General features: G+C 36.9%; 1 protein-coding gene across 3 annotated transcripts in view; it reads left to right on the forward strand.

The window, feature by feature from the left end:
• Positions 1–15,735, forward strand: part of LOC136875676 (sodium-independent sulfate anion transporter) — a 323,055-nt gene that overhangs the window by 252,075 nt on the left and 55,245 nt on the right. For all 3 annotated transcript variants that reach the window (XM_068228098.1, XM_068228096.1, XM_068228097.1), the window contains exons 4-7: positions 4,314–4,534; positions 7,476–7,653; positions 8,407–8,571; positions 12,384–12,545. In XM_068228098.1, coding sequence (XP_068084199.1) covers positions 4,314–4,534; positions 7,476–7,653; positions 8,407–8,571; positions 12,384–12,545 — 726 coding nt within the window. The remainder of the gene's footprint in view (positions 1–4,313; positions 4,535–7,475; positions 7,654–8,406; positions 8,572–12,383; positions 12,546–15,735) is intronic.

Consider the following 15,735-nt stretch of genomic DNA (forward strand, 5'->3'; position numbering starts at 1 on the left):
CGATTAGTTGCTTCATTAGCCTCCTTAAGTTGACCTATACTAGCCTTAGTGGCTTCCAGGGTCGCGTTAGATTCTTTAAGTTGAGCTCCTAAAGTATTGTTAGATTCTTTAAGTTGAGCTCCTAAAGTGTTATTAGATTCAGCAATTCTACGCCCGAGATTAGTGTTACTTTCCGTAATCCTGTCATTTAGACTGAGTTTCAAAGCCTCGATGGCAGCTAGTATATTTTCCATATTAATGTCGTTATTTTCACAAAATGCAGAAAATACAATCATTCACCTCATACGTAAAATCACCATTATTGTCCAATGGTAAAGTTCAAAATTTCACCAACATAAATATCAAAATTTATATAAGCCTGTGCATGAACATTATGCCTGAAATGTTTTACATAGCAAGAGAAAGAGAAAAAAAAATAATCACTTGTGCCATAAACTTGATCAGAGTTCTGTGCCAAAAGTTTAAAATTTCGTCAAAGTCATTGAATTGACTTCGTAAAATTTTAACACATTCACTGAACTGGAATTAACGTACGTACTATGCACTTTTATTTGAATTGGTAAGTTAAGATATCACTGATTTCAAAGTTAATTTTTATCACTTTACTCTCTTTAATCTGGCCCCAACGTCACGGGTGCCACTATTCACTACCTTCTCTCTGTAACAGGAACGCCCGTACTTCAGTTTATCGGAGAGCATGAGGAACGACAAGGCGTGTACGGCCCATGCTAAGAGAGTAAGAGAGAAGGGTAGTGAAAGAAAAATTCATGATTAAGTGGATCCTTCAGTTTATTCAATAAACAGGCAAATAATTACGTCACCTTTTATAGCTGAATTGTAGATTTGTCCCTGAGGGCGTGAAGAGGACGTTGTCCCGCGGCGGCTGCGTCGTCTTGCGGTCGGCATCAGCGTTGTCTTCCGTCGATGACTCGAACCAGAGGCAGGAACGGGGAAATGTGGAGCTTCCACATTTGACGTCGTGGGGTACTGGTGTGACACTTCCTTATGGCGAAGCACGCCGAAATAGTTCCCACAGTAGCAAGGATAAAGTTAGAGTCACAGTTCGTATTTGGAATAATACGCAAATGAAACAATCTAGAACCTTCCGAGGTGCGGTGATCAAGCACTTCATAAAGAAAATTAAATTTATCGAGTACAGTCTCTGCACTGTACTCCACCAGCATAATACATTTGTTGAAATAAATGACAGTCCAAATTCCCGTACGTCGTGATTTTCAGATTAACACTGGCACTTAAGATCATAATGCAACACAGTTCAACGGTTAGACATAGTCTTTAAAGGAAATGGAGGCTGGCTAGAAATACTACCGCTGCTTTCACACAGTCTTTGAACGAAATCAATGCTGGCACAGTTAATGCAAGAACACAGTCTTTAAATGAAATAAAGCTGACACAATTAATGCGAGAACACAGTTTTTAAACGAATTCAAAGCTGACACCGTTTATGTGAGAACACAGTCTTTAAATTAATTCAAGCTGGCGAGAACACAGTCTTTAAACGAATTCAAAGCGGGCACAGTTTATGTGAGAACACAGTCTTTAAATGAATTCAAGCTGGCGAGAACACAGTCTTTAAACGAATTCAAAGCTGACACAATTAATGCAGGAACACAGTCTTTAAACGAATTCAAAGCGGGCACAGTTTATGTGAGAACACAGTCTTTAAATGAATTCAAGCTGGCGAGAACACAGTCTTTAAACGAATTCAAAGCTGACACAATTAATGCAAGAACACAGTTTTTAAACGAATTCAAAGCGGGCACAGTTTATGTGAGAACACAGTCTTTAAATGAATTCAAGCTGGCGAGAACACAGTCTTTAAACGAATTCAAAGCGGGCACAGTTTATGTGAGAACACAGTCTTTAAATGAATTCCAATATACAGCCGGACCGAGAGACGAATTATGTCGCGACGACTTACTTGCACACACTCGCTGACTCACGGCTTACTGCCGACTCACTCCACTCTCTGCCTTCAGCACACTGCCGTCGCATACCGCGCACTCCCTCTGCTTTACTGCAGGCTTTCTGCTTACATTCTGCCTTACCCCAGCTTGCTGCTTCAATGCTTTCATTCCCCACCCTGAAGGGGTGGGGCGGGCCACCTAGAGGGTGTCGCCCTCTCTCTGGCCAGGAGAGATGACTTACCCCAGGCTGGCGACTCGCTTATATTTCGTTCATGCAGCAATGGAACACGAAGGAACCTTCTGCGTGACGTCGCTTGTCCTTGGTCGGTGTTCTGGAACGTCGCGAACTTGCTCGCAGTTCCCATTATGCCTGTGCGCTCGGCGCAAGTTTTAAAGGCTTACGGCCGGGTGTTAGCGAGCTTCTCTTAATAAAAGAATGAAACGTGAATGCTCGTAGGGTGTTACCGTTTCATCATGTAAGAAAGAATACATTAAAAACACGTACAAAGTCCTATCCTAAACGAAATAACAACAGACTAGTTACACATAGTAAAATACGCTAGTGGTTTCTTAATATTAAAATGAGGTTATGCACAGTATAAAAATGGAAGTAATCAAAGTCCGTATGTGCACTTCCACTTTTATATGTGCACTGCACAACATTTTCGACCGTTGCCCATTCAACCAACAACTGACTTTCCCACACTTCAACAACAAAATATACGCAAATTTTTAGTCAACTAGGAAAAACCCAATGATGTTTTTAACTATCTTCATTTGAAGCTGGTGTTGTTTTAACTCTGTCTTAGCACAGCCTCAGTTTATAATCAACAAAAGCTGTTCACTTGCACTGTGCACTCTATTCAAATAGAGAGTGACCAACGGAGTTTGACTACCTCATGAATCCTAGGGCGAATTATTTTGGTTGGAGCCAAATTACAAATAGACAAATTGGAATGTTTTACCTCATCAATTTTAACAATTAGAAATAAGTGTACAGTAATTATAAATTGTGTTTTTATTTTGCCAACATTTGTATATACTACGCAGAACTACCATCGAACTCAATATCATACGGACTTTGATTACTTCCATTTTTATACTGTGCATAACCTCATTTTAATATTAAGAAACCACTAGCGTATTTTACTATGTGTAACTAGTCTGTTGTTATTTCGTTTAGGATAGGACTTTGTACGTGTTTTTAATGTATTCTTTCTTACATATATTGTTCATAATTTCCAACCAGACGTCTGGTTTAATTTTGAGGTGCTTTGATATGACTGATGATGCCCCACATGGAGGGCGAAACATGTCTCCATTTTAACGATGTTTAACTAAAAAATGTTAACATCCAGTAATGTATTGAATAGGTTGGAGTCCAATAAATTCTTTTATATTATTATTATTGACATACCACTTAGTCGAGCAGCTCATTTCCTTTCTCCCAAGTCTTTTCAGCATAAACTTTGCAACATTTTCCTAACGCTACCCTTTTGTCAGAAATTGCTCAGAACAAATCAAGCCACTTTTCAGAATTTTTCCAGTTCTTGAATCAAGTAATCCTGGTGAGGGGTCCCATACACTGGAACCATAATCTAGTTGGGGTCTTAACAGAAGCTTATATGCCCTCTCTTTTACATCCTTATTACAACCCCTAAATACCCCCATAACCTTGTGAAGAGATCTGTACCCCTTATTTACAATACCATTTACGTGATTGGTGATTACCCCGATGAAGCTCTTTCCTTGTATTAACACCTGGGTACTTAGTGATCCCCATAAGGAACTTTCACCCCAACACAGTAATTAAACCTGAGAGGACTTTCCTATTAGTAAAACTCACAACCTGATTTTAACCCCATTTATCATCATATCATTGCCTACTGTCCATCTCACAACATTGTTGAGGTCTTTTTGCAGTTGCTCACAATCTTGTAACTTATTATTATACAACATCTGCAGAAAGCCTTACCTCACATTCCAGTTCTTTACTCTTATCATTTATATATAAGAAAATATAAAGGTCCAATAATACTGCCTTGAAGATTTCCCCTCTTTGAGGAATTCCCTGGTATATAGCAGTACCTTCAAATACAACTGGTCTGAGCCAGGATCAAACCCATCAACTTGGTTCAAAATCAGCATGTAATGATGCTTAAAGGCTAAAGTCTTGTATCACTAAATATACTTATTTTCTGAGTAATATTCTGACATCGTCGCCGTAAGACCTATCTGTGTCGGTGCGACGTAAAACAAATTGTAAAAATAAAATAAAAAAATATTCTGACATCTATCTGTAACGTTAGTGGAAGTGTATTTCGCTAATTGATTGTTTTCTTTCAACTGCTGCTATTGACAATGAAATGCTTTTCTTATTTTCAGGTTTCCTGGTAGAGTTTGTTTCTGTGCCGGTTGTTGCTGGCTTCACTTCTGCAGCTGCTCTTATCATTGCATCATCTCAGATCAAAGGGCTCCTTGGTTTGAAATTCGATGCTGAAGGCTTCCTGGAAACATGGATGCTAATAGTGGAAAATATTCACAAATATAACTTGGGTGACGTGATTCTTGGAGCATGCTGCATCATCCTTCTTCTGTCCTTGAGGGTAATTGTAAAACGAACATCTTAATCTGTAATTATTTTTGCATAAGGTTCTGATATCAGATGTAAGTTAAGTAGATATACTAATTCACATTTAGCCTTAAATAATTTGTTTCCTGTAAGGAAATGAAGGAAAATTTTTCAGTCTAACTGTGATGATGAATTTATAATTTATAATTTAGGAGTACCAGTAGCTGTTTCTGCCCCATTGCTCATACCTTCTCCTACTTGAAAAATGATTTCATGCAATCTGGTATGTTACTTGCAGTTTATTCCCAAAATCTTTGTACAATTTCTTTTTGGATGATAACATTACCTTGGATTGTTCCCTTCTTGTGTATGATCCATAAGATTTCCTTTAGATTCATTTCCTTCATAACTTCCTTTTACATACAGCTTCAATGTGTTATTCTCAAGATTTTCTGTAGTTTCCTATTTTCACAATAGGAAAATGCTGGGGCTGTGTACCTCAATAAAGGCCATGGTTGCTTCTTTCCACTCTAGTCCTTTCTTATTTCTTATCCCATCATTTCCATAAGACCTACCTGTGTCAGTATGACGTAAAGAATATAAAATTTCACCTATTCTTGTTCATCACCTTATCAGAATAATTGCTTCCATGTGTTCGAACTGCTTCTCATTATTTTTCTCAACTTCGTTCCCATCAATTCTCCATTGTATTTCGGTGGCAATTTTGATGGTCTTCTTTGTGAGCCTCTTGATTTGAACGAAGTGAGTTGGTTTTGTGGTTCGTAACCGAGAGCTTCCATTCGGAAGATGATGTGTTAGATTCTTACCATTGACAGCCTTTATTATGCTATTCCCTAGTTTTCCATACTATATTTTAATCAAGGGCATTAAAACCACAGCTGCTATCTTCCCCATCCTTATTTTGCCTAAAGCCTTCTAAATGGCTCCTTGTTCTGGAGCTATTTCACATTTATTTATATCTGGAAAAGTCTGAATTTTTGCACTAAATGCTAAATCTTACTTTGATGCCAAAGATAGTAATCTGTGAACACTACAAAGTATTTCTAGTGGATTCTAATTTTAACTGATCACATTTCACCGTTTATTCTTAAAGCAAGAAATATTCTCATTTACAAAGGAGGCAACAAGAAGGACATAGGGAACTGGAGACCCATACCGATATGTTTAGTTTTAAGAAGAATATTTGAGAGAATTTTAGACTCAAGATTGTGAAGTTATGTCCCCTTTAACTACAGCCAACAGGGTTTCTTTTCATTTCTTGGAACTTAAATAAATGTAGCCTTATTAGGTAGCATTTTAATATCTGCAAGGAAAACGTAACTGTAGTTTTCCCTGACATATCTAATGCGTTTAATATGATTGGACACTTGCACATGAAGAAAGCCTTCAAAATTAAGAAACATCATTTCTGAGTTATAGAAAGGTAATTAGACTGTCATTGAAATCAATGGGAACTGATCTACCAGGAAAAGCCAAAACAGGAACAACATTATACTGTAACTTCAGTACATCTTTCCACTCAACATCAAAAATCAAAATCTCTTTATTTGCAAATGAGGTGTCTACTCAGACATTCATATGGGTTTAGTTGTTTTACCGGAAACTATTACTTCCTAGGAGACTTTTGCGTGTGCCTGTTAGCAAGGCAGGCAATGACACTGGAATGGTTTAGGAAACTTGGGCAATATTTATATTCAAAATTGGGGTGAGTACAAATATATAAAGACTGATCATTTAGAAATGAAATGCAAAATAAATTACATTTATATTTTTATTTGTGAGACTTCTATATTTTATTCAATGGGTGGCATTAATGCTGCAGTGTCTGTGGGGATTTAAATGCCCCTGTCAAAAAACAAGGTAATTCCGGCCAGGCAACTGCCCTTAAATAACTAACAACAAAATGTTACGGCAACAGTCACTACCTTGACAGTCATTTATCTCATACCATTATCACAGCCGTTGATTTAACTTATCGCCTTCCTGAAGATTCTTCCATCCATACATATCTTCTGTAACTTCTCCTTGATCCTCCTGTTCTCTTTTTCCAGTCTAATATTTTCATAGGCCAGCAATCTTCGTTTGTTTGTTTGTTCGTTCATTTGTTCGTTACACTTGACCCCCAGCAATTCCATGTGATCTTCGTGGATTTATGTTGCATGCCAAGACTGGGCTGCTAAGTCATATGAAATATATTCACAAAGCAATGAGAGTGTGAAAATGTAAACTTCTGAAGAATATCTTTTCTCAGATACAAGTTGCAGCCAACAACACTTGACTTTGCTCTTAGGGAGTCATTCATATTGGTGGCAATACCCATCCTGTTAATGGATAGCTCCATTCCTTACTTTGTCTTGTAGTATAATTCTAGAGCAACACCTCTGATATCCTATTTCTATCCCAGTTAGATTCTTCTTCAGGGTTGCCATTGGTTCCTAACTTATTTTTTTACAAGTTGGTTTATGTCACACTGACACAGGTAGGTCTTATGGCGACAATGGGAAGGAAAGGGCTAGGAGTGGGAAGAAAGCAGTTATGGCCTCAATTATGATACAGCCCCAGCATTTGCCTGGTGTGAAAATGGAAAACCATGAAAAATCATCTTCAGGGCCACCGACAGTAAGGTTTGAACCCACTATCTCCCGAATATTGGATGCTGGCCGCACTTATGACTGCAACTATTGAGCTCTGTTCCTAACTTCTGATCCATACATAACACTTTTCACTATGGTTCAATTTTTGTTTCTTGTCTTAATTTTGTACTCCATAGCCTGTTTTTCTCTTGAGCAGTAAGTTTTCTTATATCTGTCTTATTGGTGCCATTACTACTGATGATGAACACAAAGATATTTAATAAGGTGATACAATACTTATTATATATAGCAGATACTGAATTTAGTACGGTTTTTTCACAATCAACATAAAGTTGCCGACATGTATTTCGTATCCTACAGAAACTGAAAGATATCAACATTCCATTTGATGAAGGCAACCCCAAGGCAGGCAGAAAGAAAGCTCTCAAGAAGATACTGTGGTTCATTTCAACAGGAAGGAATGCCATGGTAGTCATTGCATGTGCTGCAATTGCCTATATTTTTAAACAGAATGGAGATGTTCCCTTTGCACTAGCAGGTAATTAACATGTATATACATTAGAGAAAAGGCTTGCCAATATTTTAGTTAATTTATTACTATGAGGTTCTTCAGCCTTTTGAAAGTAATTCGGTATAATCTATATATATAAAATTGGATGTTGGTATATTTGACGTTAATAGACTCAAAAACTACTGGACCGATTTCGCTGAAATTTTCACATTTTGTTCTTATTACATCTGAAAGGGATTATGAAGTGGTTTGAACAAAATTGGTTAGGTAGTTTTATTATGAGTAATTTTATGTAATTTTATTAAATTGCAAAGCCGCACCAATATTGGATACTTGGACAGATTGTCGCTAGGCGACAGCAGCTTACGCTATACCATGATAGTCCGCTAAATGAAATGGCGTATGGTTTTTAGTGCCAGGAGTGCCCGAGGACATGTTCGGCTCGCCACATGCAGGTCTTGTCATATATTGTTTGAGCATTTTATTAACTGATATTCGGTTGTAAACACTTAACTTTTCTAGTATGATATAAATTTAGAAAATACCTGAAAAGACACCTTAATTAAAATCAGAATAACTTATTTTGTTCTTGAAAGAACATCATTAAATTCTATCAAATCACTCATTTAAAAAAATATAAGATATTAAATATATTTTAATATAAATATTTTAAATTTATTATGTAGTCTTACTGTTAGCTCAGAGTGCAACTGATTTGCAAGTTCATAGGTACTTCAGTTCCAAAGTAGTATAATTAATAGATCATTTCGTTTGCTACAGGTAATATCGTTCCCGGCCTGCCTCCAGTAGGATTGCCTCCATTCTATACGACCTTTGGAAATCAGACCTACACATTCACAGAGATGTGTGCGTACCTGAGTTCAGGTATTGCAGTTGTGCCCATCGTATCCATTCTGGGAAACGTTGCAATAGCTAAAGCTTTCTGTAAGTATTAATAGCATTAACAGTTGACAGTAACTTAATCTGGAATGGATGTATTAATGAAATATGTAGGAAAATCAAACATAATATCCAACTACATGTATAATAAAGATCAAACTACAATATATTTAAAAAATTACTTAGCTAAGAAAGTTTTGTGTTCATTAGGTGAATTTGATTGATTTCAAGTTTGTTATGTTTGTTATCCCTTTCAGACCTGAAAGAAAACTGGCGCTGTGAATTTTTGTTGGTACGCCAAAAACCGACTAAAATGCTCTTAAATACATACCTTTTTAGTTTATTCTACAAAATAAAAATTAACATCTGAAGAAAAGCACCCACACAATTGTGCATGTCAAGACTTAATTCACTACTTACAAAAAACAAAAATTACCTCAGTGCATGCAAATATATATATATATATATATACACATCAGTGGCGGCGCATTCTATATGTTCAGTGGTTCAGTGAACCCCCTAGAAATAGATAAGTCCAGGTAAAATGGTTTATCAGAGCCTATTCCTTAAATTTGCTCTGTATATCAGTGCGCGGAGTGGTATTTTTGACATCAACGCTCGGTTGCTCTCCGGAACCAGCGAAGAGGTTCAATTTCAGGACTGAACGCGCGGGGCCGTGAGACCTAAGGAGGGTGCGCAAGGCGAGGGGTTATGGGAAGCAGGGAAAGCATAGCTCAGGAATCGCTGGCAACTGGGCCAGCGATAGACACGAGTTACATCGAGCAGTTCCGAAATTAGCCGAAGCATTGTCAGAGCGCGCGGTTAAAATTTGCCGTATGTGGTAGGTTTTGAATGGAGTTTAATTTGGCGATTTTGCCATTCTGATGTAATTGAGCGCAATGAGCCAGAATATTTTGCTAACTATGGTTTGTATAGCATCAATAGGCGTAAGTAGCCTAAGTTTATGTAATCAAATGAAACTTTTCATTAGCAATATGTGTTTTATGAAAAGTAAGCAGCAGAATACGTCAACACATAAAATAACAGTAGCCTGCCTAACACGTTCTTGAAGTTCTTCCTACGTAAGCAACGTCTTCAAAATGAGGGGAATTTGGATTAGCTTAAAGTAATTGCACCTCATATCCTCTGTCTTTCATTCTTCATTGTTTTGGTAACTTCTTTGAGCTGTAGCCATGTCTTTGCAAAGCAAAGTCATGTCAGTAATCAAGCAATGTCACTATATTACATCTATGCAAACATCAAGCAACAACAATAATCTGAACACGTTATTTTCCACAGCAGTGAACCCCCAGACATTTTATCCACGTGCCGCCACTGATGTACATGATCAAATGTTCTTTTTTTATAGTGTAGAACGATTTTAAACAATTAAAATCTTGTACATTTTATTTCCCACATAGAGTACAAGTTCTGCTTTCACAGTCCTTTTGGTGGCAGCACCCAGCACTCCCACATGCATTGCCAGTAGGAAAACCTAGCCTGCACAATTGTGCATATCAACATCCAAAACCTCGTATTATGTACGATGTTGTAAGTTCACAATTTACATATGCTAAACAATTTACACACTTCATTGATTACTTGGGGCAAGTATTCATTTATAGGAAGGGGAGTTAGGGATTGGAATAACTTACTAAGGGAGATGTTCAACAAATTTCCAATTTCTTTGCAATCATTTAAGAAAAGGCTAGGGAAACAACAGATAGGAAATCTGCCACCTGGGTGACTGCCCTAAATGCAGATCAGTAGTGACTGATTGATTCTAATATTCAGTAAAGCTTCTAGGTTAATGTGAATGCAATAAAAAAATACTTACTTTTAGCATTACTGCTTCCCACCATCTTGCTGATGAACTGTATTTTTAAACTCTTCTTTCTGCCCCCTGGTGGTCAAGCGCTAAATAAAAACAACTGAAGTTCATGCTACGTGTCCTGCACAAGCACTGCAGTCCAGAGTCTAGCGCCAAGAAAATGTCAAATAAGCTCAGACATAATTAAAATATGAACCCGTACAATTGTGCATATATTGTCTTAACTTTAGAATTTGTATTGAATAATTTTCCAACTACCTTAGTCTCTATTTCCCTCTTGCCCTCCCTCCATTGTATCTGGGTATCAATCATCTGCTTCGGCATCCTTCCCTCTTCCATCCTCTTAACCTGTCCAGACCATCGAAATTTACCCCTCTCCATTCTGTCAAAGCTTTTCTGCTCAGATTTCCTTCCTGATGTCTTTGTTTCTTACTATGTCCTTTCTTGACTTTCCTATTTTACTTCATTTCACTGGTCTGGATTTTATTCTCCTGCTTTTTGTCACTGTCCATGTGTCCACTGCATATATCAGTATTGAGTTGTACATCATATTATACATCACCTCTTTACACTTCTTTCCTCCACACCAGGTTCCTCACTCTCTGATAGAATGCATTTCTTTGTTGAATCTTTTTACTAAGCGCCATGTCCAGCCTGCATCAGTTTGCTTCTCAAGTACTTGAAGCTCTCCACAATTTCAAGGTTTTGTCCCTTTTTTATAATTCCTTTCCCTACCCTTTCTCCTTTAGTCAGCACCATTGTTTTACTCTTCTCCACACTGATTTACGGTCCATAATTTTCAATAATCTTGTTCATTATGTTGAGTTGCCCTTGAATGTTCTCTCTGTTTGTTCCCCACACCACAATATCTGTAAACAGCATTACCTTCAGCTCACTCTTCCCCTATTTTATCTTTGTCACCTTCACAATTTCATCCCTAACCATTATGGTTACCAGTGATGACAGCACATTTCCATGTCGTAGTCCATTTTCATTCCAAAACCACTCTGTTCTCCCCACATGTCTGGACACTGCTACAACAATTTTTTTACATTTCTTGCACGTTTTGTCATTTTTTTCCCAAATCCTTTCTATTGCATTAGTTTCCATACCCTTGCTCTGGGCACATAAACATAAGTCTTTTCTAAATCAAGGAATTTCATCAGTCATTGCCATATCTCTTCCATATTCCCAAAGTTTTTCCATTAACTATCTCGTATTGAAGATGGCGTTTAGTGTTCATCTTGCATTTTAAAAGTCAATTGCTCTTATTGTAATTGTCCTTCCAACTTTCTTCTTATTATCTTTCATGTACCCTTTCAAATATTTTTGCAACCTGAGATAAGTGCGACTCCTTGATAATTGTCCCGTCTTCTTGCTGCCATTTTAAACATAGCTATTATTACTCCTTTACTCCAGTCAATTTTTCCATGACAGCTGAATTCTACATTAACGCATGTTAAAGAAATCGGTATTGAAAAAAAGAATACAAAACAACATAACATTATTTTCCTCACTGTTCTTATTTACACCTTTGTGTGTCAAATATTGGAGCGAATGGATGATACAAAGGAGACTTGGGTTATTGTTCCTTCACCCATCCAGTACTTTCACTGTGCACATAATCACACTCACTTTCACTTACCTGAATCGCTGTTGTGCAAAATATATTTCCTCCTTCAGAATTGCTTTATTACTACAAAATTTACTTATGTTTGAAGTTTATCTACTACACCCACCGTCACTTGCTATTTCACTCCATTTGAGAAACATCAAAATTGGCTTTTAAAAGAACATAAAGGCAGGGTCGTACAGTTCCAAGAAAAGAGAACACTTCAGTCATCTACCAGAAAAGACACTTCTAGCTAGAACTCTACAGGTCTGTGAAATGACAACCATATTCGACATGCTATACTGCACAATTTTACTCCTCTACGGGAAACAGAGGAATGTGTGCTTAAATGACCTTTATGGGAGTGAAGGTGTTGATTTGCATTGCAATTAGATATTTCCTTGTATGTTTCAGCAAGTGGAGCAATGGTTGATGCAACACAAGAGATGGTTACTCTGGGCCTATGTAATATAGTTGGCTCCTTCTTCCGCTCAATGCCAGTCACCGGTTCCTTCTCTCGGAGTGCTGTGAATAATGCTAGTGGAGTTCGCACCCAAATGGGAGGACTATATACAGGTACTATGGCCTACAGTGATTTTATCTGCAATAGGCGTTGGACATAATCTTCAAGGGCCTTGATTTTAATGACCTAATAAATGCCAAAATGACTTAAAAATCATTTTAAAAAGTACTTAAAATGAGCAACAAAAAAGACCCAAAATGTAAAGAAAAGTATATATATTTTCACAAATAATAAATATGTGCATTGGCCACATTATCTTTAACTTGTAATATAGTGAATACAATTAATAATTGTAATCAAATAATAATAATAATAATAATAATAATAATAATAATAATAATAATAATAATAATAATATTATCTGAGAATAATATTTATTTTTAAAATGCATTTCATACAATAAAAATAATTTAGCAACTATGAAATGAATGAAAACCTACAACCTGTTTTCCAGTCATTGACCAGGTCAGGGATGGAATGAATGAAGACCTCATCCTGCGGCGAGGATAGGAATTATGCCAGCTGCCGAGGCCTGTCGCACTCCTCTGCGGCTTCACAATGAAGTATTTATTTATTTTCCACCTAGTCGATACAATGATTGCCTAAGGCAATTTTTATTGGTCAAAAGTGGTACATGTTTCGTATATTATCAACATCTTCAGCCACATAACACAGTTTAGATGAAAAATATAAAATTGACAAAGTAATGCTTTAGAGGAAGTGTCCTTGAAATTAACATAAGATTGACAAGATTAATGGGAGGACTATATACAGGTACTATGGCCTACAGTGATTTTATCTGCAATAGGCGTTGGACAATCTTATGTTAATTTCAAGGACACTTCCTCTAAAGCATTACTTTGTCAATTTTATATTTTTCATCTAAACTGTGTTATGTGGCTGAAGATGTTGATAATATACGAAACATGTACCACTTTTGACCAATAAAAATTGCCTTAGGCAATCATTGTATCGACTAGGTGGAAAATAAATAAATACTTCATTGTGAATCTATTGAAGTGCGATACGGACCATGAAGCTGATTTTATGTACTCCTCTGCGGCAGCGATTGATGACTGATAGATGAAATGAAATGATAATGGAGAGTGTTGCCGGAATGAAAGATGAAGGGGGAAACCGGAGTACCCAGAGAAAAACCTGTCCCACCTCCACTTTGTCCAGCACAAATCTCACATGGAGTGACCGGGATTTGAACCATGGAACCCATCTGCGAGAGGCCGACACATTGCCGCCTCAGCCACGGAGGCTCCAATTTATCATCTATATATCTTATATTAGGTTATTATGCATCCACTAATATTCTGGATACCACTTGTCTCAACCTACATGTTGCTGATTGGTAATTTTTTTTACTGCTGCTCCTTTCACTTCACAATTTTCTCATAAAAGTATCAGACCATCTGCAGAAATAATATCCTCACTAAACTGTGAAATCATTTTCCTTCAATGGACAACTTGGAGATACAAATATTGACTTGCTCTCAGCCTCCAGAAACAGAGCTTTGTGTGACATTTTAATAACAATTTATGGCTGTATAACATGTAATAACAAATACCCAACTAGAGTATTGAAAACAACCTCCACATTAATTGATCACATACTGGTCACAAACAGTAGTAAAAAATGTAATGTATTCAATATAACAAATAACTTAAGTGATCACTACCTACTGGTATGTGAAATTTCTAGTGAAAAACGGTTCCAGAAGTACCAATAATCAAAGATAGTGGTATGCGATTTGTAAATTACAACAGATTATATCAGTATATCCTACAAAATCAATTTAACTGTGAGGAAATGGACATACACTTATCATAACAAGTTTATAGAGTATGGTATATTAGCAAGGGAATTGCCCAGCTTAATTTCAATAAAAAGAAAGGACCCCAAAGACATTCCTCTAAAACCTTGGGTTACCCAAGAATTACTAACACTTATTCACATCAAAGACTCGCTATTTTTGAAAACTAAAGTACTATCTGCGCGCTTTTTAGCGATAGATTTACACCCTAGTGTTGAATCGGTCGACTTCGGTTATCTTTCGAGAATCAGATCAAAAATTAGATGTATGGCTTTTCAGGCATTTGCTCTATTAACCAGCATTTCGTCTTAGATCTGACACTAGACTCGTCAGAGTGGGATGTGTCAGACCCTACCCACTGATGCTGGGGTGCATGCAGGTGAACTTATCAGAAGCCTATTTATGAGGCACAGTCTGATAACTGCATACGGCAGATAAAACTCCACAATGGAATTAATGCCCGCCTAGCAATTCCAAATTCCCTCCATGGGAATTTAGAATTTCCATTTATCTTTCGAGATTCGTATTGGCAACCTATGAAACACAAACTAAGAATCGCTTATCATCGCTGTGCGACATCTAGCGTACACTTTACGTACTCGTACTGTTGTTGTTTACACAGCAAAGCCAAACTATAGAATTCATGCTAGGAACACGTTTCGCATAGGGAAATATTATATAGTATTATATATTGTGTGTGTGACACAGTTGTTGGCATTAAGATAATAAAGGTTTAGAAAATTCATATCGATCGATCATATTATCGATTCAACTCAGATTTCATTTCCATTCAGTTGGCAGTACTTACCGGAACCAGCAGTGCTCCCTTCTTACTCCTCACCGAGTGCAAAAATCTATCACTAAAAAGTGCGCGTACAGTAAAAAGCCCCTCTAGAGAAGTAATTGAAGAATACAAAAGGATCAGTAATAAAGTAACCAAATTAAAAAGATAGTTACATGAAAGGTATTATGAACACAGATTACAGAATTGCAAAAACCAAAAAGAAACATGGTATGTAGTAAATGGTATTAAATAGGAAGCCTGGGCATAAACATGAAATCAGCCATCTGGTGGTAAATGACAGCATTACAAACACAGAGGACATATGCAATAATCAAAGTGGGCTACATGTTAACGTAACTGAAAATATAAGAAAAGGCCTTCCTGAAGATGAGCAAGTTCATGGCAACACAACAGCTGAAAGTCAAACTAATAGTATTTTCATGTCTCCAACTGATGAATGTGAAGTGCTCAAAATTATCACTTCTCTAAAAAATAAAAATTATAAAAATAATTTAACAGAAGATAAAATAACCAATGTCATATTAAAAACCTATGTTGAAAGTTTAGTGCCATATATTGTGGAAATTATTAACCATTCACTTCTCAGTGGAGAAATACCCCAATTACTCAAATGTG

The sequence above is a fragment of the Anabrus simplex genome, chromosome 6 (genome assembly GCF_040414725.1).
Source record: "Anabrus simplex isolate iqAnaSimp1 chromosome 6, ASM4041472v1, whole genome shotgun sequence".
Classification (NCBI taxonomy): Eukaryota; Metazoa; Arthropoda; class Insecta; order Orthoptera; family Tettigoniidae; genus Anabrus; species Anabrus simplex.